The sequence below is a fragment of the Nelumbo nucifera genome, chromosome 6 (genome assembly GCF_055504915.1).
Source record: "Nelumbo nucifera cultivar China Antique chromosome 6, China Antique-T2T, whole genome shotgun sequence".
Classification (NCBI taxonomy): domain Eukaryota; kingdom Viridiplantae; phylum Streptophyta; class Magnoliopsida; order Proteales; family Nelumbonaceae; genus Nelumbo; species Nelumbo nucifera.
The window spans coordinates 14,634,460-14,658,349 of NC_142654.1; the positions used below are offsets into that span (position 1 = coordinate 14,634,460).

At 38.0% G+C, this 23,890-nt stretch overlaps 1 protein-coding gene across 4 annotated transcripts; it reads right to left on the minus strand.

Moving 5' to 3' along the window:
- Positions 1-8,394: 8,394 nt before the first annotated feature.
- Positions 8,395-20,370, minus strand: LOC104589552 (NAC domain-containing protein 89-like). Of its 4 annotated transcripts, none has more exons than XM_088890747.1 (5): positions 20,116-20,370; positions 19,864-19,988; positions 19,311-19,509; positions 17,992-18,288; positions 8,395-8,995 (listed from the first exon to the last, which is right to left on the minus strand). In XM_088890747.1, exons 1-5 carry the CDS (start codon positions 20,143-20,145, stop codon positions 8,567-8,569), a joined length of 1,080 nt encoding a protein of 359 aa, XP_088746873.1. In that variant the 5' UTR covers positions 20,146-20,370; the 3' UTR covers positions 8,395-8,566. The 4 variants fall into 4 exon arrangements, with proteins under 4 accessions (XP_088746873.1, XP_088746874.1, XP_010246205.2 ...); XM_088890748.1 differs by having other exon boundaries at positions 19,311-19,564; positions 20,116-20,366; XM_010247903.3 differs by having other exon boundaries at positions 19,311-19,564; positions 19,864-20,366.
- Between the last annotated feature and the right edge of the window lie 3,520 nt (positions 20,371-23,890).

The following is a 23,890-nucleotide window of genomic DNA, read 5'->3' on the forward strand; positions in this document are numbered from 1 at the left end:
CAATTTAACCTAATAATTATATTTAACAATGTTACTTTATTTGTTATGCAAATACGATAATGAATGTTTTAGCCATAAAAAATTATTATTAAAAGGGATAAATTTGTTTTATCCAAGTGTTGACAATTTTTTCCATTGAGAAAGTTATTTATCCACTTACCACATAGGTATCACTTACCTAGGGAAAATGATTTTTTTATAGATCCCACATAAATCTGAAAAAAAAAACATGAATATCTCAGTGAAATAATAACCAAAATCCCATTGCTCGACTTTCTCTCTTTCAAAATCCAAAAAATGAATGGCCCCTTAGACTAAAAAAAACAAAAGAAAAAAAAAATCTTCTGGTTTAACCCATCCATTATTCTTCCTCTCTTCTTATTCGAACTTGTCACTGATCTCCATTCTCGGTGACACTACAACCAATTGCTACTGGCAATTCCTTATATTCTGCATTCATGAACTGATACAAGGGCACACACAATGTTCGCCTACAAACTTGTATTTTCAAGGTTAAGTTATTCACTTGCTTGCATTTCCATTTCCATTGAAATATTTCCTACAGTCACCCTATAAAGAGACTATGCTCGATTGAGGAGTCTCATTTTGTATTGCTACTACTGATGGGGTATGTGAAAATGCCTTAACATACTGGTCAAGACAGTTTGAGTGACAATAACTTGTATCACACACGCTTAAGGGTAGCATCCCTTCTCACGAGAAGTGATACATGTTGAACTGAGGAAAAACAAATGTGGCACCCTAGATTTTGTAGACCTCGACTTCATTCCAAGTGTTGTGATAACATAAATTGGAGCTGTTTGGCTTGGTAAAAGCACACCTTGCCTAGCTATGATGACAACAGACACTTGGCGTTACTATTATCCACCTCACAATCTGGGATCCATTTGCGCTCTCCAATACATGTCTCACAGATTTGAGATTACCACATGAAGACAAATAGTCCCACCTATATAAAGATAAGTATTATATCATCGAGGGACATTCATTAACTGGACCAAACACCATGAACAACTCATATTTTAACTTGATCGTTATAGTCCAGCTTGGCTTGACTCTCTGACTTTCCTTCTTTCTTACAAATCACACTTCTCTAAGGTGCATTCCCTACAACCTTTGTTTTGGACATTATCAAGAACATAAGACAAAGATTGCGTTGTGGGGATGTTCTATGGAGATAGGGCAACTAGCTTCCCACTCTTTTACATCCCTGAGGGATTCCAACGGCTATGTGAATGAAGATCTATTTAGCCTCTTCTCATTATTTAACATCTTTCACAGGCTTCAAATGATTTTTGGATGAAGATTGCCTATTGCTACCCAAGCCCTAGATCTGTCAAAAGACAACGAACAATCTCTCTTCTCCTTTAGCAAATTGTTACTTTCAAATAGAATCACCAAACACAAACCATACAGAATAACACTCCTTTGAAATGTTCAGCATAAAAAAGGATAATTCTGCATTAGATTAAAGTAGTGTAGGAAGAGCTAGTGGAAAGTCCTGGTAGAAGAGATCTCGTTAATAAAGAACTAGCCGGTAGAAACAATTAAACAAAATTTTATCCAAAGAGGAAAATTTTTTGGGCACAAAATTCTAGAATAGAATGGATCAAATTAGGTGATAAAAACACTAAATTTTTTCACACCTCCACTCTTATTAGGTGAAATAAAAACCAGATTCTTAGGATCAAGGACGATAATGGACATTGGCTTAAAGGTGTGGATGACATAAAGCTCTTTCTGTTAGAAAATTTGAGGAAAGATTTAAAAGAGGGGTAAAAAACTTAGAGGGTTCTCTAAAAGAAACAAAGATAGTCAAAATCAGGAGCTAATTAGAGATGTGACGTCCCAAAAAATTTGGGAGGTGGTTAACTCTATGGGAGACAACAAAGCTCCACGCCCTGATGCTTTAAATACATTATTTTTTTTTTAAATATAAGGATACAATTGGAGAGTCCATAGAAGAAAATATTAAGTCTTTTTTCATTTAGGGAAGATGACCAAAGGATTAAATTAAACATTTATTTCAATAACTTGTCCCGTTCCAAAATGCTTTTGTTTCGACTAGACAAATTTTTGACAATGTTCTCATAGCTCGTGAAATAATGAATACAATGGAATGGAAAGGAAAAAAGGTGGTAATCAAAATATGAATACAATGGAAATTCATAAAAGAATCCACAAAAAGATGGAGTTCCATGAAAAAATAGACTAACTGGATTATGCAATGTATTTGTACAGTCTCGTACCAAGTTCTAATTAATGGCTCTCCTACTTGCCCTTTCACTCTTGGTAGGGGCATTAGACAAGGGGACCCCTTCACCCTACACTTTTGTTATGTGTAGTGAGGCTTTGTGCAAAATGATATGTAAAAAGAACTCAAAAATATAAAGAAATGCTAGTCTTTAAAGCCTCAAGGGGTGGGCCCACAATCCCAATTTTGTAGTTTGCATATGATTGTGTCATCTTTGATAAGGCTAATTTTGAAAATACCTTAAGGGCTAAAGGCAACATGGAAACTTATGTTAGTGCATCGAGTTAGAGTCCTAACTTCTCGAAATCAACCCTTTTTTTCTCCAAAATTATCTGCAAGTGTATCCAAAAAAATAGCTAGGAGCTCCAATCACTGATGGTAGAGTTACTAGCATCACTTTTAAAAAGTAGAGGAGAGTGTGGATAAAAAATTAGCTGGGTGGAAGAGGAATTCTCTTTCCTTTGCAGGAGGAAGAGCTACTTTACTAAAAACATTGGTTAGTATGGTGCCTCAATTTCTCAAAAGAACCTTTAAATTCCCCAAAGAGGTGGTTGAAAACATAAAAAAAAGCAAGTAGGTTTCCTATGGAAAAATAAGGAAGCAAGATCTATCAATTTAGTTAAGTGGGAAACCGTGTACAAGTCAAAATCGAGTGGAAGGTGGAATATACTTAATCTCTACTGGATGAATTTAACTAGTGTGGCAAATTTAGGGTGGAAAATCCTAACCCAATTGGAGAATCTCTGGGTTAGATTAATTAAAAGTAAATATATGAGAAATACAGATCTTTGGAATGTCACCCCAAAGAGAAATGGAAAGTCTAGGGAGTTGTTAAAGAAAGGATGAGAATGGAAAGTCTATTAATTTCTGGAGTGACATCTGGGTGGGTAATGGTCATTAGAGAGCAATCTAAGTAGAATTAATCTAGAACGAAACTGGAAGGTTGGTGAATTTATAACTGATACCAAGGAAATGAAATAAGGATAAATTGTTAAGATATGTCCCATTGGATTTATGGGAAAAGATCTGAGCTATTTACATTCCACCCCAAGAGGTAGAGGATACTTGGTTTGGAAACCAAACCCAAAAGGAATATTTTCAGTTAAATCAGCATATAATTTGATGGATACTAACTTGGACAACAACACTCTGGACACCAGAATGAGACAAAATTATGAAGGATAAACTGCCCTCCCAAAATTCAATATTAAATGTACTTAGCAATAAGAAACAAGATCATAATTCATAACCAAATTAAAGCTCAAAAACTAAGGGCTCAGGGTTGAAGCGGATTGCCCTTTTTATGGGGAAGAGGATGCCAATCATCTCTTTCTCTAGTGTGAGGGTTCCTGTCAAGTATGCACAATCCTTCGGAATGTTATCTTGGTTCCAGCCCCGGGGGAAGAGCTTCCATGTTGGTGGGATCATGTAACTAATACGGAGGATAATGGGATTTTAGGTTTAAAGTTTCAGCCCATATCGGTCGATACGTATCGTTCCGAATCCCTTCGATACACTCACACAGTGAGTGTATTGGGGGTCTGACTGGTTTACGGGGTGGAGGAGTCCTAAATTGCCCCCCTCTGAATCGGTTGCGAAAAAAATTAAAAAAAAATGGCACAAAAAGCAATATCGATTCGCTTAATACACCCCTACCGATGTATCGATATTTTGAACCTTGATGGGACCACTTACTCTTTAGAGAGAGTGAGTGTTATCGTTTAGAACATTTGGAAGAGGAGAAATAATAAAATTAAAAAATAAATAAATAAATCGATACCCATATCACTGTTAGTGGATAAGGCAAATTCGGAGTGGAGGGAATATATTAAGTCTCTCCCCTCCCAATTTTGAGATGTAGATCACTGTACAAGATAAACAAATCAAATGGATGAAACCCAACTATGGCTCTGTGAAAATCAACTTTGACGCCTCTCGGAATCCGAATGGTCGAAGTGCCATGGGTGTTATAGCAAGAGACGATGAGGGTAAAACCTTATGGACCAGCTATAGAGATATTAGAGAATGAACGATTACTTGGAGTGCTCTCGAAGTTCATAGGGTGGCAGTTAGATTTCCTTGCTCGAAGATCATAATAGAAGGGTAAAGCCTTCGTGGAATGTCAGCATCATCATCCAATATTGCCTTGCCTTGTATTAGCGTTGCGGTCTCGATATCTCCTACGTGCATGTTTTCAGAGAAGCGAATTTCTCGGTGAATAGGTTGGCTTATTTGGGGCACGAGTCAAATTTTTTTAGATTAAGTCTGTTGGATTCAAAGTTATATATTTGTGTCTTTGATGCCTGGGGCCTGGGGCCATTTTACCAAGCATCATGCTTCTTTTTAGTTTTGGCGTTGTTTGTCTCCCTATCCATAAAAAAAAAAAAAAGAAAAGAAATCTTGAAATTCTAATGTTCTATGATATCATGTCACACAAAGTAGTTTAAGTATAGCAACAGCACCGACCAAGTTTGGTAGTGCTTAGGGCTGGGACCATATCAATAAATACTTATTGGCGTTTGGGAAATAAGCCAGGAATAAGTGCTTATGCTGAGAATAAAAGCGACAACACTACTCCAAGCTTGAACCAGGAACTTGTGAGTCCATGTTGGAGCTTCTTTTTTTTTTTTTTTTTCATTTTATCATCTTCAACCGAGATAGTGAGTTTCATTTTGGTGTTGGTGTACTCCACACCATGAGATAGTGGATTTTAAACCACACAACACCATAGAAGAACGCATTAAAGTGGTGTGGTGTGTTTTGAAACCCACTATCTCATGGATTCACTATACTACCGCACACCACCTAGTGGGTGCCTGCCCCTACCCTCCCCAATGGGCCGGGTTTTTTTGCTTGAAGAATGGGTTTTGGGGCGGGTACGAGTTTTAGGATTTTACAACCCGTATGAGTACTGTATTAGGCTAAACCTGACCCTCCTCGACCTACATATTGTTGGAAAGTATATAAACTTTTTGTACTAGGTCTTGAATTTAATAATATTTTAAATTTTACATGAAGGATAATTGATGACTTAAGTATTTTTTGCACATCTTAATTAAATAATTGCAAAATTTTTTATTTATTTGTGTTATTTTTCTTATTTATTACTTATCTATGACAAAAAATAAAAGGAAATTAGATGTGGGGTTCTAAACCCAACCTGCCCCTATCCTTGAATGCTGGAAGGGTAAGGTTGATGAAAGTTTTGCATTTTCATTTGCAGGTAGGGTTTGGATTTTCAAAATCCAACCCACTATGGGTTTTGAGGCAGGTATGGGTTGATAAATTTAGGGTGGCAGATAGGGTCTAAAATTTATAAAATCCTCTCCAAATCGGCCCCATTGGCATTCGTAATTGGGAGGCATCTCATAAGACTTATTAATGCCGTTATCCATCACAACACGCAAAATATATGTTTTGTCTCACTTGTGGGGGATGGAGCCTTCTCTCCTTTAGTTTTTGGTTATTTTTTATGGCCAAGGCAATTATTTGGGTATTATCTTTGCTATGTACGTTCTTAGATCTCCCCTGTTTTTAGAAGCCCAGGAATTTTCCCACAGTTGGATCCGGAGAGAGTTGCCTTTTTCTTTGATTATGCCGCTGCTCTAGTAAATTGTCTAGTTAATAGGCAAAATCTAGTTTGTCTTCCATGATATTGTTTCTGAGATTAAATCATGTCGATAGGAGTTGCATTAGTAATGCCCATGATCTCCTATCTAGAAGAATTCTACCCACAGAGTTGTACATTGGAACATCTTCCGTATTTACATATTACCATATTGCCCATCACGGTCTTCCTTCTATCTCTCCCAGGGGAGGAATCCCATGATCACCTCTTCTTTTCTTGTGACTACACCAACAATATTTGGTGAGTTATCTTGGCTAAATGTAGTTTGGAATGGATCAGGAAAGACTCATGGAGCCGAGAAATCATCTAGATCATACAACAAAGTAAAGCGTGAGGCCTTTCGAAACTTATCATATTTGGGCCAAAAGAAACATGTGTTGTTTTTCAAATAAATCTCTATCCTGGGATTTGGTTCTTTCTCCTCATGTTATTGTAGACATCTCAACTAAAGCTCATAGCATAAAATGGAAGATCCAAAGACTACCCCTTGGTTCAATGCTTATGCGAGTCTTGGAACCTAAATTGTTCCTCACCCCAAGAGATGCCTTCGTCTTTCTGCTGGCTTTCCCCTCCGGATGGTATGTTGTGTTTGAAACTTTGAATACCGATGGGACCTTTTCTAGCTCTAGAGGCGGCTTGGGTTTCATCATCAGAGATGACCAGGGGATGCCCATATATCGTGGCTTATGCAGCGATGGTCCCTCTTGAGGACTGCAAAGAACTTGAACCTCCATCGGATAATGGTACAAACCGACTCTTAGTCAGTGATCTCTTGCTTGAAGGTAACGGACTCTCCTCCGTGGAAGGTTTGGGAGCTGTTTGAGCATATCAGAGCTGCCTCCCTTTCTTTTGTTCATGTTTATAGAGAAATGAACAGGGCTACAAATTTTTTGTCTGGGATTTTTGAGTCTGTAAATGAGGCTATATTGCCCCCCGTTGTCTTTCCCTACTAAGCTCTCCCGGATTATTTGGGAAGAGGCTCATGGCTTCCGGGGTGCTCGTTTGTAAATTTCAAATATACAGCTGTAGTGTCTATGGATAGATCCCTGTGGATAGGAGGAGATCTGAGCTCGTCGTAAGGGTGTATCAAAGATGAGTGGTTTCTCTTTCCCCATCGTGGTTTGAGAAACAAAATAATAAAAAGCGAGAAGAGTATACATATGCAAATGCTTTTCTTTTTTACTTTGCCTTGATACATTCAAAAAGAAAACAAGTATCAATTACTGATCAATGCTTTCAACTTTGCCTATCTCATCCTTCACTCGCCATCTCCACTGGCATTTAGTACTTGAGTGCCACACATTTAATTACATGTATAAATGAGGTTCTACTTCATGGGCTTGATTTTGTGTATCACCCCAAACTTCCAGTTGGGATCTCCAGCCAACAAAACACATTCCAATACCCTACCAACACACATCTCTTCATGAAACTAGGACCCCACCATATCTGAGATGTGCTGTGTCAGATCATGTTGGTAGGATGTTGGAATATATTCTATTGGCAAGAGATTCGGACACCCATATGTGGGCCGGCCCAACCAAGCCCAAACTAACCCAACTTTCAATTTTGATAGAATCTGGGCTTGATTTTCAGGCTTTTCTAGCTTTTGGGTTGGTCTTGAACCTAGCCCTCAGATAACTGAAGTACAACTAGTCTACACATACATATTTGCATACATGTGTACATATATACATATGTTTTATGTCAAATTTTAATTTGGGTTGATTGACCAATCCAAAATTTGGGCTGACCCTGAACCCAACCAAAATGCATCAAATTTCAATACAAGCTGGGCTCAAGTTAAATAGATTGGGGTTAACCTTGAGCTCGAGCCTTAGGTCTAATTCTTAGGATTGGGCCTGAGTTGAGCTTAAACCTGACCCATCCAGCCAGACTTGCACCTCTATATATGCTAACATCATATATCACCTCATGGCCCCCATCTCCACCCTAGCACCCCTATCTCTACCAGCCTACAATACTTAGAATCATATCATGTTTGATGAAATGTATAAATGAAGTTCCACCTCACATCAAGCACTCTCATATCTTATCCGGTTATCCCACATGCCAGCACACCACACTTGACACCCCTCTCCCTACACCTTGGCCTTTCCAAAGACGTATAAATGAGGCTCAATATGTATATCGCCCCAAATATACCCAGGTCATCCTCCAGTCACCTCATCAGCTCTTATCTTCACCACATCCTACCCTACTGCGTTTGACCACCACCCCACCACGCATCAAGTCAAACACGGTTTTAGACGAGGATGATCTTGATGAATTAAATGTAAAAACCTAGATTGCGAAAGGACAACGAAAATGAGTTGACATTCAACAGTTGCAAAGTGTTTAGTTATATAAGAAAATCGGATGCAAATAAATTTAATTAAATAACTTAATAACTTAATATTAAATAATTAATACATTAATTTAAATATTTAAATTGAAAATTGCAGTTTGCTTAGGCTGTAAGGCATACCCATTTGTCTCCTACCCTAGAAAATATAATGTCCCATCTATTAAAGGCAAAACTCATGATACATAATTTTCACCATCCCTTGCAATTGCATAAATATCAGCTTAAACAAACTTCACTATATATCCTATATTATATACATGTACATAAATCATCAAACGGCACTATATCAGAACATTTAGAAATGATCAGTTCCCCTAGGCAGCAGAAGTAACAAAACCAGCAAAACCAAAATTGGAAAAAACCAGAGTATGAGCCGGTAATTGACTGCCCTAACCAATAAAGTATCCCTTGCACCATTTACAGATTGCTTTACATCTAGCCTCATCACTGCTGCTACGTGGTGATCATCACAGGCTTCCAATGAGTCTGCATCACATGGACTTCGTTTAAATCTTCTCAGTCTGATCCGCCTTTGAGCTGTTCCTTGGAAGGGAAACTCCTGCATCTTGGCTGTGTATATGGACTGTCCATAATTTCTTTCAGACACAGACTTGTCAACAACTGTAGGCAATGGTAACTCAGCTGAGGATGTTGAAGGGATATCAAGCTGAATAATATCCTCCTTCAATATATCAGCGAAACAATCATCATCTACATCATGATTCTGGAATTTATACACAATTTCCACTTTCAGAAAAAGAGAGAGGAAGCCTGAGCAAACTAGAAAAATGCATTAACATATGTCTTTTGTAATACTCTGATTTGTCCCCATCAGTATTATATGCATTGGATTTGGATGACCACTGAGAGAACCTACTGTTATTCTTCCATTAACTCTGTAAGGATTATAAGCACACTCAGGAAATGGTGGTAATATGTGATAATCTTCTTTTTTATTCCATGAGTTTCATCTATATTGTATAGTCGATAGAACCCTTGGAAGAAAGGCTTCTGTTATTCTTGCACTAGTTAAGGGAGCTAATATGTTTTCACAGACACGTGAAAGTGAAACACAAACCTACACACATGCACGCATGCACATGGGATAATTCAAGACCGACTTGTTGGAAAATTTTTGGAATACCCTTGAATTACAGCCTTGTAATGTAGAATCCTTTTCAATTTGAAGTTTTCAGAATGTATGTGGTGTGTCAACTGGACAACCAAGGATGTTAGGATGTAACTCTTTTTTCTTTTAATGAATTTTTTATTCATGATTCTTCAAAAAAATGCACATGGGATAAACTCTCTGCTTCTACTAGTGCAAATAGGCTGTACTTCATTTATTCATGCATATCATGAGATAAAATGTAGAATGCTGTAGCCTAGAATTCATTTGTGGATTTATGTTTCTCTAGCAAAATTAAAGGTTTACCTGAGGTTTGAGATGCTAAGTAATCACTTCATCCAGGGATAGACAAAGAAATAAAATGCAATTTAGGGTAAGACAGGACGATTTCTTTCTTCAAAGTTCTCAGAAGGGTTAGGTTGCATCTTTTCTTTGGTTGTGGGGAAAACATTGACCATCTACTCCTTTCCTGTTCATACTCTTATAAGGTATGGATTCATTTCTCTCCCTTTTGGATAGAATTGACTCTATCCTACAAACATATTGGAGCTATTCAGCACTTAATTATGGCCTATAAAAAAGGGGTAAAAATTCTGTGGTCATGCGTTAGAGCAGTAATATTGAGTCTTTGGCTTCAAAGGTATGCAAGAATTTTTGATAATGAAGCTAAAGACGAAGATACCATAATAGAGAGTTGTATGGTAAAGACAGCTCCTTGGTGTGTTGACAAGAAAGAATTTAAAGGTCTATCAATGGATGATATTCTAATAGGATGGACTTCTGTGGCAAGTTTTACCCAAGAAATATTGTCACCACCATCTGAAAAACACCAGAGATGAGGAGATTAAAATTAAATTGTGATGGAAGCTGTCTTGGCAATCCAGGGCCCTCAGGAATGGAGAGTGTGGTGAGAGATCACAACAGCAACTTCCTCATGAGCTTCACAGGACTGATTGGGGCCAGTAATTCCTTGAGAGCCGAGATTCATGCACTTCTTCAAGGTCTGAAAATAGCCTGCTCCCTGGGGTAGTCAAATCTGATTGTAGAAGTGGATTGCAGAGTGGTGATATGCTGGATGGAGAGGAAGTACTGTCAGGTGTAGAAAAGTTATATTGTTGGTACAGTTTGACATCCAATTTCTGCTCATTCAAGCAGATATCTTGATCAGATAATACTTCAGTCAATGCCCTTGCAAGAGATAAGAGTAACCAGGACCATCTTCTGTGGGGAACACTAAGGCAGGGGTATGTAATCTTCTCAGTGATTATCTTCTGTCACGATTAGGTTCTGTAATCTTGTCGAAGATGGAGAAAAGAACTGAAAAAGGATTCCAGGTGGTGAATAGTTGGAAATCGGTTTTAAACATTGAAGCAAAGAAATTTTTACTGGAGAAGCGGTTCTATGGTTGAAGGGTTTTATCGATGGTGTACTTCAATCGGTTAGAACAGCTGGTTGGAGGAATGTGTTAGAAATGGAAAGAAAGAGGTTCGAAGTGGAGCTGAGGTGCAACGAAAAAGGCTGGTTTATTACAATAACAGAATACTTCGGTGCCAGGAAACAGAGGGTCTGTTTACCAGAAGGGAACAAAGTTCCGCACTTCTTAAATGTTCGGAACAGCACTTGAAGCAGAAATCTTACAATGTTGGAGAGGTTATATCGAGCTCCAATACTGGGTTGAAGCTGTGGCTTGAAGGTGAACAAGGTGACTGGGAGCGTAGATTGGTGATCTCAGTTAACAAGGAGATAAAAGACTGGAGGAAGGTTCTAGATTCAGTTGTGCCTAATCTGAATCTGGAGGCTGAGGTTGCATTGAAACCTTTTTCAGCAAGGAAGGCAATACTAAGAATTAATGATGAGGTAAACAGGGGCTTTACTGCATTCGAATGTGAAGAAGGCATGGTCCAAGTTCAAAGGTGGAAGCCATTATGTAATGAGATGGAACAGCCTGGCGGAAGTTTCCTGCTCAAACTGGTAGGAATTCCATTTCATCTCTGGGATGAATCAAATGTGGGAAATATCGTCAGGCTCTTGGGAGGGGAAATGGAGGAATTTCAGCTGCAAGACTTTCGAGCTGCTGAGGTGAGGATGGTCGGGGTGAAACCTGATTCGATCCCAAGAACAATAGAGGTTCTTGTGGATGGAATATGGTATAAAGTCTGGTTGGTTTCGGAGCTGGAGGCAGAACTTTGGGAACGAAGCTCCAAGGTTGAAGATGATGCTGACGTGGAAGGCTGGGTTACTAGGGGCTTACAGGTGGAGAGAGAGTTTGAAACTACAGGTCGGCCTAAAGTGGAAGCTGAAAAGTCGATGGGGGAAGCCCTAAAGCCACGCATGCTAATTAAAGAAAAAAATTTAAATAATTTTGAATTAGGCGTAACCTCAAAAGGCCGCGCATCTTTCGCTGACATGGTTAAAAAAAGAAGTGGGCTGCGAGTTAGAGCATCTGAACCAGTAGGAGGTCCAACCGGTTCAAACTTTGGGTGGAACCCCAATCCATGTGAATGTTTAAGTGCGCACATGATTTGGGGTTTGCAGCGGGAGACTATAGTCGATAGAAGCCGTCTATTTTCTTCCTCCTCGAAGAAGACTTGTAGAGAAGGTGCTACCTCTTCCAAAAGGACTGTGCGGAACTCGAGCTCCTTACAGTGGGTTTCTCACACAGCTTCGGACAATCCTAGGGTGGGGGAAGATCTTCACCAGACCGGCCAAATCCCAAATACGCCAGAGATTGTAACGTGGAGAAGGGTTTTGATGAAGGCTGGGTAGACTGTGATACCGAAGATGCAGACACGAAGGAAGATCTAGAAAGCCAGTCTAGCATAGGCAGTGCTGAGTTCGGTAAGGTCACAGAGGAAGAGATCGCCGCAGCTCTTAACTTGGAAACTTTGTTTCAAGAAGTGCAAGCTGCGGAACCTCATTACTGTGCTAGGAACGAGCTAAACACTCAAAACAGCATGGAACATCTCTCTAATGCTGTCGGTGAAAAGCCTGACTCATTCTCAAAAGCCGCTTCTCCCAATCATTTTGTCATACAAGAAATTGGTAATGAAGTATTTGAGACTTTCCAGAAGCAAAACGGGGGTACAAAAGGTAGGAACAAACAGGAGGGTGAGAGAAGTGATCTCTGTTTAACAGAGGAGGCGAGGGCATTCTTACCAGAACTGAACCAAGGAGTTAGAAGAACCCCACTTTCAACCAATTTCAGCAATCCCATTCTTCCCCAAATCAACCCAGGTAACTGTGTCTTTTCGGTTTGTAATACTAATGTTTGCTCTTTGTCCTATGTGCCAAATACAGATCACAATCCAGAGGCTGCTACCCATGAAGGTGGGGATGGGGTAAGAGATAGCAATGGAGACAGGGAGGGTCAGGAGGGTGAGATAGAAAATGAGGAAGAAGCAAAAGGAAATAAAAGAATCCTAGAAATACTTGATTGCCTGTTAAAGGAAGAAGTTATGAGCAATAAACAGAAGGAAGGGCCATAGGGAATTAGAATAGAAGGAATTAGGGAGAATGGAGACAAAGGTGGGGAAACAGAACAAGGAGGGAGGAATAGAAAGTCAGAAGAAAGAGAGTTGACTAGTGAGGATTCCGTGGTAGCTTTTGTATAGAAGTTGGGATGTAAAGTGAAAAATCCAAATGACCTAAAAATGTTTCTACAAAAACAGGGAGAAGAAACTAAGGCTAAAAGGAAAAAATTAAGTGAAGTTGAAAGATCGATGAAGGATATGGAAGGAGATAGTAGTCTTGGTGTTAAAACGGACAGGAGGAAAGGGAATAAGTGAGGGTAAGAGGAATAAGGGGTCAAGAGTACAGCTAAATGAAGATCATAAGTTGGAATGTTAGAGGGCTAGGAAGTGCTAGGAAGAAAGCAGTAATAAAAGAGACCATTAAGAAAATAGATTCGGATGTAGTACTCTTGCAAGAGACTAAAAGAGCAAATTTTGACATTAAATGGGTAAGAAGTGTATGGAGAGGTAGGGGATTAATTGGGCGGTTCTGCCCTCATGGGGGTCTGCAGGGGGTGTTGTCACAATGTGGAAGAAAGAAGTACTGAAGGGTAAGGAAGAACTGATAGGCCAATTTTCAGTTTCCCTGAAGTTTAGACAGGTGAAGGATGGGTTTGAATGGGTGTTAACCAATGTCTATGGACCGAAATCCCATTGTCACATTGTTGTTTTACCTAGTCCAATCTCCAAGTGAAACCGATTTGTTCCAAATTGGACAGGTTCTTGTTTTCAAATGATTGGGAAGAACATTGGGGGAGTTTGAATTCTAGAACACTCCCAAGGGTGACATCTGTTCACTGGCCTATAGTAATTTGTAAGGAGGAGGTGAGAAATGCAGGCCCCACCCCTTTTAGATTTGAAAACATGTGGCTTGGACACCCGGGTTTCATTAAGAAGGTCAAAGATTGGTGGTTTGAGAGTAATCCAACAGTGAAATGGAGTGGAATGAGGTTTCATAAAAAAACTCCAACATTTGAAAAAGTAAAATCAAGGAGTGGAATCTGTTAGAGTTTGGGAGACTGGAGGAAAGGAAACACTGCTCAAATTGAGGCCTTGGATAGTAAGGAAGGGAGGGGTTGTTTTACAGAAGAGGATAAAGAGCAAAGATGGAATCTGCGTAAACAATTAGAGGACTGTCTTCTGTAGGAGGAAATAAGTTGGAGTCAAAAGTCAAGGTGTAAGTGGTTGAAAGAGGGGGATAGAAATACCAAGTTTTTTCATGCAATGGCAAATGGAAGAAGGAGAAGGAATTATATCTCAAGTTTGGAGATTGAAAGGGCAATAATTTCCAATCAAAGTGAAATTGCAGGGGCCTTTGCAAATCATTTTAGGTCTATTTTTAGAAAACCCCTAAACAATAGGGTATGGCTTGAAGGACTGGAATGGCCTACACTGAAATTGGAGGAAAGGGAATGGCTGGAAAGGAAATTTGAATTGGAAGAGATAAATGAAGCAGTGTTCTCTATGGAACGATCAAAGGCACCAGGCCCTGATGGTTTTACGATGGCTTTTTATCAGGATTGTTGGGAGATATTAAAAGAGGACCTAAGACTAGTGTTTGATGAATTTTATTCTAGAGGAGTGATAAACTCGTGGCTAAATTCCACATTCATTGCCTTGGTTCCCAAGAAAAGGAATGCAAATCACCCAAGGGACTATAGGCCGATCAGCTTGGTAAATAGCCTATATAAGATCAACACTAAGGTGTTGTCCATTAGAATTAGAAAAGTGCTCCCAACAATTATAGCAGACAACCAATGAGCTTTTGTGAAAGGGTGGCAGATAACAGATCAAATACTTATAGAAAATGAGAGTTTGGAGGAGTTCAAGAGATCCAAGAAAAAAGGGGTGGTATGCAAATTGGATTTAGAAAAGGCTTATAACATGGTGGATTGGTCTTTCTTGTTGGAGCTGATGGTCAATTTTGGGTTCAGAGACAGGTGGTGTAAGTGGATGATGGGATGTATCAGGAAATGCCATTAATCCATTTTGATAAATGGGACAGTGGTAGATTTCTTTCCATCTTTGAGAGGAATAAGACAAGGAGATCCTCTTTCCCCATTCTTATTCACGATGGTTGCAGATTTGGGGACATTAATTTCAAGAGTAGACTCCAAGGACTTAATAAGAGGTTGGAGAGTTGGAAGGGAGAGTGTGCCACTCACACATTTGCAATTTGCAGATGACACAATACTCTTTTGTGAAGGAGGGGACCTTAATAGGATAAGAAACCTAAAGCTCACTATACAACTCTTTGAGCAAATGTCAAACCTTAAGGTGAATTTTGAGAAGAGTTGTCTAGTGGGGGTAAATATGGGGGAGAGGGAGACATCGGAGTGTGCAGACATCCTAGAATGTGCAGCTTCTAATTGGCCACTAAATTACCTTGGCTTGCCATTGGGAGACAACCCTCAAAAAGATGAGTTTTGGATTCCAGTTGTGGAGAGGTTTGAAAAAAGACTTGCAACTTGGAAGAGGAACTATTTGTCTCTTGGTGGGAGAATCACTTTAATTAGGTCTACATTAGCTAACCTTCCCGTCTACTTTTTATCAGTCTTTAAGATTCCAACTAAGGTGGCTAACAGGTTAGAAAAACAAACGAGAGATTTTCTGGGAGCCGGGGGAGGAGAAGAAGGACCATAGGGTTAGGTGGGAGATGGTTTGTAATAGCAAGAGGGAGGGAGGTTTGGGTATTGGGAATATAAGGAGTAGGAATTTGGCACTACTAGGGAAATGGTTGTGGAGATTTTCTTTGGAGAAGGATAAGCTGTGGGTGAAGATAGTGGGCAGCATTCATGGAGTAGAAGACAATGGATGGGATTTTGGGATTTTGGCAAGGACTACAAGAGCAGCACCTTGGAAAGCTATTCAAGCTATTTTGCCTTTGTTCTCTCCATGGATCAGGTATGACTTGCACTCAGGTAACCTCATCACATTTTGGGAACATATCTGGATTGGGGATTCTCCTTTAAAAGACCAATTTCCGAGTCTTTTCACTCTTTCCACTCTTAAAAATGAATCAGTTTCCTCCTTCCTTGTTCCTTCTAACTCAACTTCTAGGTTCAATTGGAACTTGGGCTTTAGAAGGGAAATCAGGGACACAGAGTTCGGTTGTATCTTATCCTTGCTATCCATTCTTGAAGGGGTTTTTTCAGAGCCAACAAAGACAGATAGTAGAATTTGGTCTCTCACCCCCTCCGATTCTTTCACATGTGCTTCTTTCTTTAAAGCTCTAACACAACCTCTTTCTTTGGGTCTGTCATTCCTTGTTAGAGAGGTGTGGTGTTTTCCTATACCCCCTAAGATTTGGAGTTTCTGTTGGGAAGCCTTTCTGGAAAGAGTTAATACATGTGATCTACTTCAAAGAAAAAGACCCAACAGTTGTTTATGTCCTCACTGGTGTGCTCTTTGTAAAGCTGATGGTGAGTCTGAATACCATTTACTGATTTCCTGTCGGTTTACTAAAAGCATTTGGGAGTGGTGTACTTCTTTGTTTGGGTGCAGGTGGACCTCCCCTTTGAATGTGGAGAGTTTATTCATGTTCATGCCGAGTGGGCCAACAAAAAGGGCCAAGGTTATGTGGAGATGTATGAGGGCTGCAATATGCTGGACTGTTTGGGAGGAGAGGAACTCACGGATATTCTCAGAAAAGGAGAGAATCTTGGAAGTAATTTTGGAGGTAATCCATATTAGGGTGATACATAGGCTAAAAACTTTGCCTTTGTTTGCAGATTTCTCAGTAGATGAGATGGTAAAAACCTAGAAGGAAATTGCAGAATTAGCTTCAGCTAAGAAGGCATCACTTTCTTGCTGGAGTCCTCCACCTAACGGCTTTATTAAACTGAATTTTGATGGCAGCAGTATGGGTAATCTAGGTCCATCTGGAATAGGGGGAGCAATAAGAGATGAACATGGTAATCTGTTAGCTGTGTTTTCAGGACCAACTGGGGAAGGAGACTCCTTGAGGGCTGAGATTCTTGCAGCCCTTGAAGGGGTACGAAGAGACAAGGAGCTGCAAAGTAGTAAGCTGATCATTGAAGGAGATTCTGAAGTGGTGGTGAACTAGTTAAGAGCTCAAGGATATGGAAGTACAGCAATGAAAAAAGAAAATTTAAGTGGCTGACTAAGGATGTTGAAATTCAGTACAAATGGGTTAAGAGAAGTGCAAACTCACTGGCAGGTGGTTTAGTTAAGCAAGGGGTTAATAGGAACTCTTTGTTTTGGGCTTTATTGTAATTGTATTTGCTGCTCATAGACTGTTATAGGGAGCTAAGATTGTTTAGCCCCCTTGCTTTGTAATTCTTCTTAATATTAATTAATACATTTCACAGTTATTGATCCAAAAAAAAAAAAAATACTTATCTTTGTAACATTATAAGTTATTGGAAGCTTTGAGCTGATTGTACTAATGTACTGCCTTCTCTCCATCCTTTTGGATGCTGAAAAGTTATTTCATTTTTCAATTAATACAATTCAAGGTTAATGATAAAAAAAAAGGTTATGGTGAAATAATAACCCTCTGCATGAGATTGAGGCTTTTGTGTACTGAGAATGGAAATCTAATAAATGTATAAAATAAATCTCCATGAATAGGACCACAGTCCACAAAATAGTTTCTATTTTCCAAACTAGAAGCCCAATCTAAATCCAATCTCTTTATAATTGGATAGAATTATAGAAAAAAGGTATCAATCCACCCCAACCAATCTGATAACACTTAGATATATGTGCTTATATCTACATAAAGTTTACATTTTATCTTTTAGTAAAGTTGGTTTGAATGTTCTGTGTTTACTAAAGAGTCATAGATTCAAGTCCCACGGAAGTTATTTTCAATTCATTTTATACATGATATACAATATCAAAGTCATTTTTAGTTCATGTTATTAATAAAATACACTTTTTTTGTCGTTTTTATTTTAATTTTTTAATTACATTCAACATCTAAGTTAGATTCAAATCCAAACTAAATTCAATGGATAAGACTCAATCCAAATCCAAATGTTAATAAATCAATCTAGATAAATCCAATTCCATCCAATCTATTTGCAGCCTTATTTGTGAAGAAGCAATAAGTCGCACCTTTTCACTGGTATGAGTATGGGGTTGGAGAGAGCATGTTTCCTCAGGTAGATCTGATGCTGAATCAACTTGTTCACTAGAAGAACATTGTGAACTGCTTCTATGCTTCTCTGAGGAGCATTCTGTTTCCTTCCCTGCTTCAGATGTACCAACCTGTGGTTGGTTTCTTTCACCAACAGCATAAGCATTCACACTTGGAGGTGATAGACCCTTTTGACTAACTGAGATGCAGTTTGGGGTCGTTGGGCTTGACGAGGGCTTCTTCCGTAGGCGGCAAACAACAAAAGAGTCCTGCAGCTAGGAAGATTTGCATCTAGCAGTCGTATGTTATTTTAAGTTCAAGTTCCTCTTGGAATCTAGCATGATGATATCCATGAAAAATAATGAGCAATACCCTATAATATGAATAATTTATGAGCCTGATCATATAACCTTATTCCTCTAGTCCATTCAAAACAAGGGGGAGGGGAGATGGTAAGACATTGTTCATGTCAAGACTGCTTGATTGTTGGTTTCACATAATCAATCAGCATATATCTCTTGACCCTTCTGTTAAAAAGTAGGGACAAAAGCCATGTGTAATCTATATCTATATCTATATCTATATCTATACTACCTATAAAAGAGTGAATGCCCCTTTTTTCTGGAATTTTCATTGGACGTTTTCTATCCCTCTTGTCTAAACATACAATGGGCATAAAGAGGACATATATGTCCTTTACTCTCATTTTAGAAATTGCCCACTTATAACTGTCCAGAAACTGCCCACTTATAATTGTCCATAAACTACCACTTATAACTGTTCAAAAACTGTCCATGAATTATAAATAGTTTTGTCTTAGAGATAGTGCCACGTGCAAATGCAAGTACATGTTTACAAGTAGAACTAATATACTAAAAGGTTTTTGTCTTCTCTAGAAGTTAATATGACTGAGGAATTCTAGCTCAAGAGAATCCCATTGACATATCTTAGAGGTATCAGTCGAAGTGTATACAATGTGCCAAAAGGTTCAAGAGTACAAAAGCCATGTGTTACTCGTGTAGGTATTTTTTTCCCTTTAATCCTTTCTTTCTCTTCTCTTCTTTCTTTCTGTAAACGCATGGCCAGCAGCCCACAGTCCAGCATAGGGGTAACTACAATTCATCGAATGAACAAAATTTGCTTGAACCCAAGCCTAAAATCAATAATTATGAAAGCAATGTCAAACACAGTTGGCCATTAATCAAATTTCAATTCATCGAGACATTTCAGGGGGATAACCAAAGGAACTAAAGCAACTGCCAAGCATAACAACAGAAGGATCGTAAAAAAAAATCACCTGAAAATTTCCTTTTATAGAATATTCGTGCATTATCCAATCTGTCCTTTCACCTTCTGGTGCTCGCCCTTTGTGGAACACCAGAGTCCGCTTCGCACCGATCAAATTCGAACCAGACTTCACTGGACGCTCTTTCCCTGTTGCTTTCCAGTAACCGGCTTCAGTAGCCCTCTTAGTTTGAGAGCCATTCGGGTATTTCCTGCCGCGAGGAGCAAAGAAGAACCACTCATGATCCGATTGAATGATTGATTTGGCTGGTTGAAAATAAACCAGCACTAATCAGTTTCCAAAACCCAGAAACAGTATCTCAAATCTTCCATACTCTATCTATCAAAAAAAAAAAACTTCCATGCTTAACACCCCACGATCATTAAAATCCATTCAAAGTTGCAAGACAAGAAATCGTTCATGTCAACAGAAAACCTCTATAAAATCACAATCAAAATCAAGTTAAACAAATAGAGTTTAAAGGAATCAGAAAGAAACCACTTCAAAACAAATCAAACAAACATAAAGAAAGAATAATCTCTCCATGGGTATGAGTGTATCTCACCAGGTAAGTCCCAAGGTTCGTGTTGGCAGAAAACAACCTCGGGAATCACTTGCACACTCTTCTCCATGCCCAAAATCTTTTGTTTGAGATAGTAAGAGATGAGTTCTTCGTCCGTCGGACAAAATCTAAAACCAGGAAAAAGAGAAAGGTCCGTCATGGACATCGTACTACTCGCCCTGCAAAACAAAGGTCTCTGTCTGATCGAGGAGATGTAATGGGTAGCTTGGAAGGATTTGTTTGGGTTCTCCCTACTTGGGGGAGAAGATCAGAATCAGAAGACATATATTCTTTCTTGCCCGAGTCTTCGTTGCTTTGACTTGGTTCTTTGCTTTCTTCGCTTGCTTTATCAATGGGGCGGTGGCGAAAATCGAAAGTGGCAAACTTGGTTCGAGTTCAAGCGTCTGCTTAGCGCTTTTTTCCCTTTTCTTTTCACTCTTTTTTCGCGGGAGACGCTGTCTTCACTGGTATCTCCGTATCTGCTGAACTTGGTCGTGCATAGTGCACTATGTGAGGTTTCCCATTACACGTGTGGTTTCTTATCACGAGTATTTATACACGTGAGTGAAACACGTGTCATGAATTGAGTGATCATTTTTAGCCGGACCCAGACCGTAGTTAAACCCTGAGCTGGTTGGGTCATTTGGGTGGGTTTAGTCGAGCTTGAACGGGTTGTTCATAGGCAAGAAAAACCGAATCGATAAGATCGAACCCAAAACTCCATTTAATAGAACTGGTCAGTTCAGTATTTAAAAAAAAAAAACGATGGTACTAGTTTGGTTTTGCCGTTTCGATTAACTAATATAAAAAATTGGTGGTTAATCGAATCGACCGGTATACATATATTTCTATATATTATGTGTACATTTATGTATATTATATATATGTTTATAAATATTTTATATTATCCATATATTATAAATCAATAAATATGCATTATATATAAATATATATTATTTATTGTTTAAAATATAATAGTTTATATGTATTTCTATTTTTTATTATATATTTATTTATAATATATTGTAAATATAAAGAACCAAAAACCTAACGAACCGAACCGATTAACCAATTGGCTTCGGTTAGGTTTTGATTATTGGTTTTCCAGAAACTGATAATACTCGTTCAGTTAACCAAATCATGAGCACCCCTAGTAGCTTAGGTTTGAAAATTCTCTCATTTACTCATTGAAATGTTAATGTTTTATTTTGGTTATCAATAATATTTTCTTTTCCATTTTCTTTAGCTATTTATTTCAGGGTCATTTACTAAAACACATCTTATAGTTTCATGTATTTATTAAGACCTATCCCATACTTTATATATTACTAAAACACCCTTATAATTTGCAATTAATTTATTTAATCAACGTTTTATTATTAAGAATGGTTTTGTATTGCCATTGGGAAATGGTCACATGACCATGTAAACCAACAGGAATACAAGAGCATGGCCCATAGTTGTTTACTCCAAAAGTACCCTAACACTTCATATCAAGTTTTTGGGAAGAATAAATCAATTACAATCTTAAACTCCTTAGGCTATGTTTGATTTGAAGAAAAATGTAGGGAAAGCCAGAAAGGAAGGGAAGGATAGGAAAACCTTTACGTCCCTATCTCTTCCCTTCTTTGTATTGGTTTTCCTATTTTTTCCTTCATTTTCTTACTTTTTCCTTCAAACCAAACATAACATTAAGGTTCTATACAAACGAAAGGGGAGAACCAAATTTGAATGAGCACAAGAAGTGGCAAATCACCTTAACATTTCATATCAAGTTTTTGGGAAGAATAAATCAATTACAATCTCAGACCCCCTAAGGTTCTGTACACAAGAAAGGGGGAGAATCAAATTTAAATTAACACAGCAAGTAGCGAAAGAATCCTGACCACACCTGTACACATGATGCTACATATGCACATTTGAAACATTTCCCTATGAATGATAACATGCAAATATGGGAAATGCTCTCAATGTACAGCTATAGTAACTATAGAGTGTGGGTAGAAGATCAGAGATCACACAATTACTGAAAAGATGAACAAATTTTCTTCAATCGGCAATCAAATATCGAATGTGTCTTTAGGCACATTCTATTTTTGATTGATAAACAAATGGTGAAAAGCAATATTTTGAAATCCTAACAGGACCAGCTGGTTGAACTAAAATCAGAACCTTTTAAGGTGAACCATGAAAGACATTTACTTCTATGGTCTTTGCCACTTGGAATCCAAGGTTTAAGGTATAAAAAACGTAAGCTATTTAAACACTTATAAAGAAAGCAAGTTATTTAAACATACAAACCCATAGGGACAAATAGGTAATCGTTGAAGATAATGGAAGGAGTAAAATGTGTATTAATGTTTATTAGTATATAAATTTTAATAATCAATTTTAAGATTAATTAATGAAGATCCATTAAGAAGAAAAATATTTGCTTAAGAATAATAATACATACATTATAATTAACAATTGAATATGGTGTATGGTTTGCTTATGTTCACTACAATCAAATTACTTGGGTTCAATTCTCCTTACCTTTCTTATTAGTTTTAAATATGTTGGTTTAATGACATGTCAACTTCGAATTTATTACTTTAATGGCAGGTCAAATTAAAATTTGAATTTGAATATTGTCATAAATGTAGTGATTAATTATTAATTAAGAGAGAAAATGAATTATTAAGGCTATGTTTGATTTGAAGGAAAAAGCAAGGAAAGGAAGGGAAAGGTAAGGAAACCTCTCTCTTAGGGAGAAAGAATTATGAAATAGGCTTATTTATGAAAGAAATATAGAGATAATCTAATATTACAATATGTATCAGCCGATACATTCAAAATATCTGTCCGTATTGGTCCTGTATTCGATATAGGTCCGTATCAATCCAATACAGACGAAAAGGAACGAAACTATTGAATTTGTAGCATTCCACGTATTGAAATATTGCTGGAATGATATGTATCAGTATCGGCCAATATGTTACGATTTTTTAAACCTTGCTCTGACCAGATTGGATGGTTGAACCGTAAAAACTAAGAATCGACATTCATTTTGATTTTTACGAGCCCTAAAAAGGCCATTACCCAATGTCGTTGGTTCCATCTATTGGGGGTCTTATGAATCCTTTAGCATTTATTACTCAAAGTGGCCATTCTAAGACTTGATTACCCATCCAGGAATACAACAAACAACCGTTAGGTCATTAATTTATCATAGGTTTCGACTATAATATTGGATAATACATGATATTGGAAAAACTTGTAATCAATAGTTATCATATAAAAGTGTGGTAACCAATTAGGAGGTTTTTATCAAAATTGAGGGCCGGGTGGAGGGGTGTTGACTGGTCAAAGCTCTTCCAATACCGTGTCTTTCCATCGGCAAAGATTTTCCCTTATCATAAGTTATTAAATGAGCAATATTTTATCACCTTTGTTGTTCTCTCTTTAATATCTAAATTGTTCAAATAAGTATATGTTGTTGAGTAAAACGTGAGTTAAAAGGACTTGGAACCTGGTCACTTATATTAAAAAGCTGAGGGTCTTTTTGTTTACAACCGGAATTAGAATTGGAATCAGCTGGAATAAAATTTCATTCTCAAAATCATTCCCTCAAATGAGGAAATGCATTTTAACAAAAACAATAATAAGATTCCGATTCCACCCAACCAAACGATTGGAATTGGAACGATCCATTCTGATTTTGATTCCAAACCATTATTCCCTTAAAACAAACGGACCCTATGAAACAAACCATTTAATCACTACTTAAACATATATTACAATATAAAAAAAAAATAATGTTATATGCATGTTACATATAACACCATAGGCCACTGGGTTGACCAAGCGGTTGGACCATCTGACCCGTGACCTTGTAGCCTTTCCTGGTTTTGTAAACAGTTTTGAGTCTTACAACATTGCTTTCAAGACCCATTTGGGAGGGCTTCAGCTTTGATTGAGCTGCATTGACTGAATCCTTTTGAAGAAACCATAAAGACTATTTGCATGAGAAAGTCATTTTCACCAAACA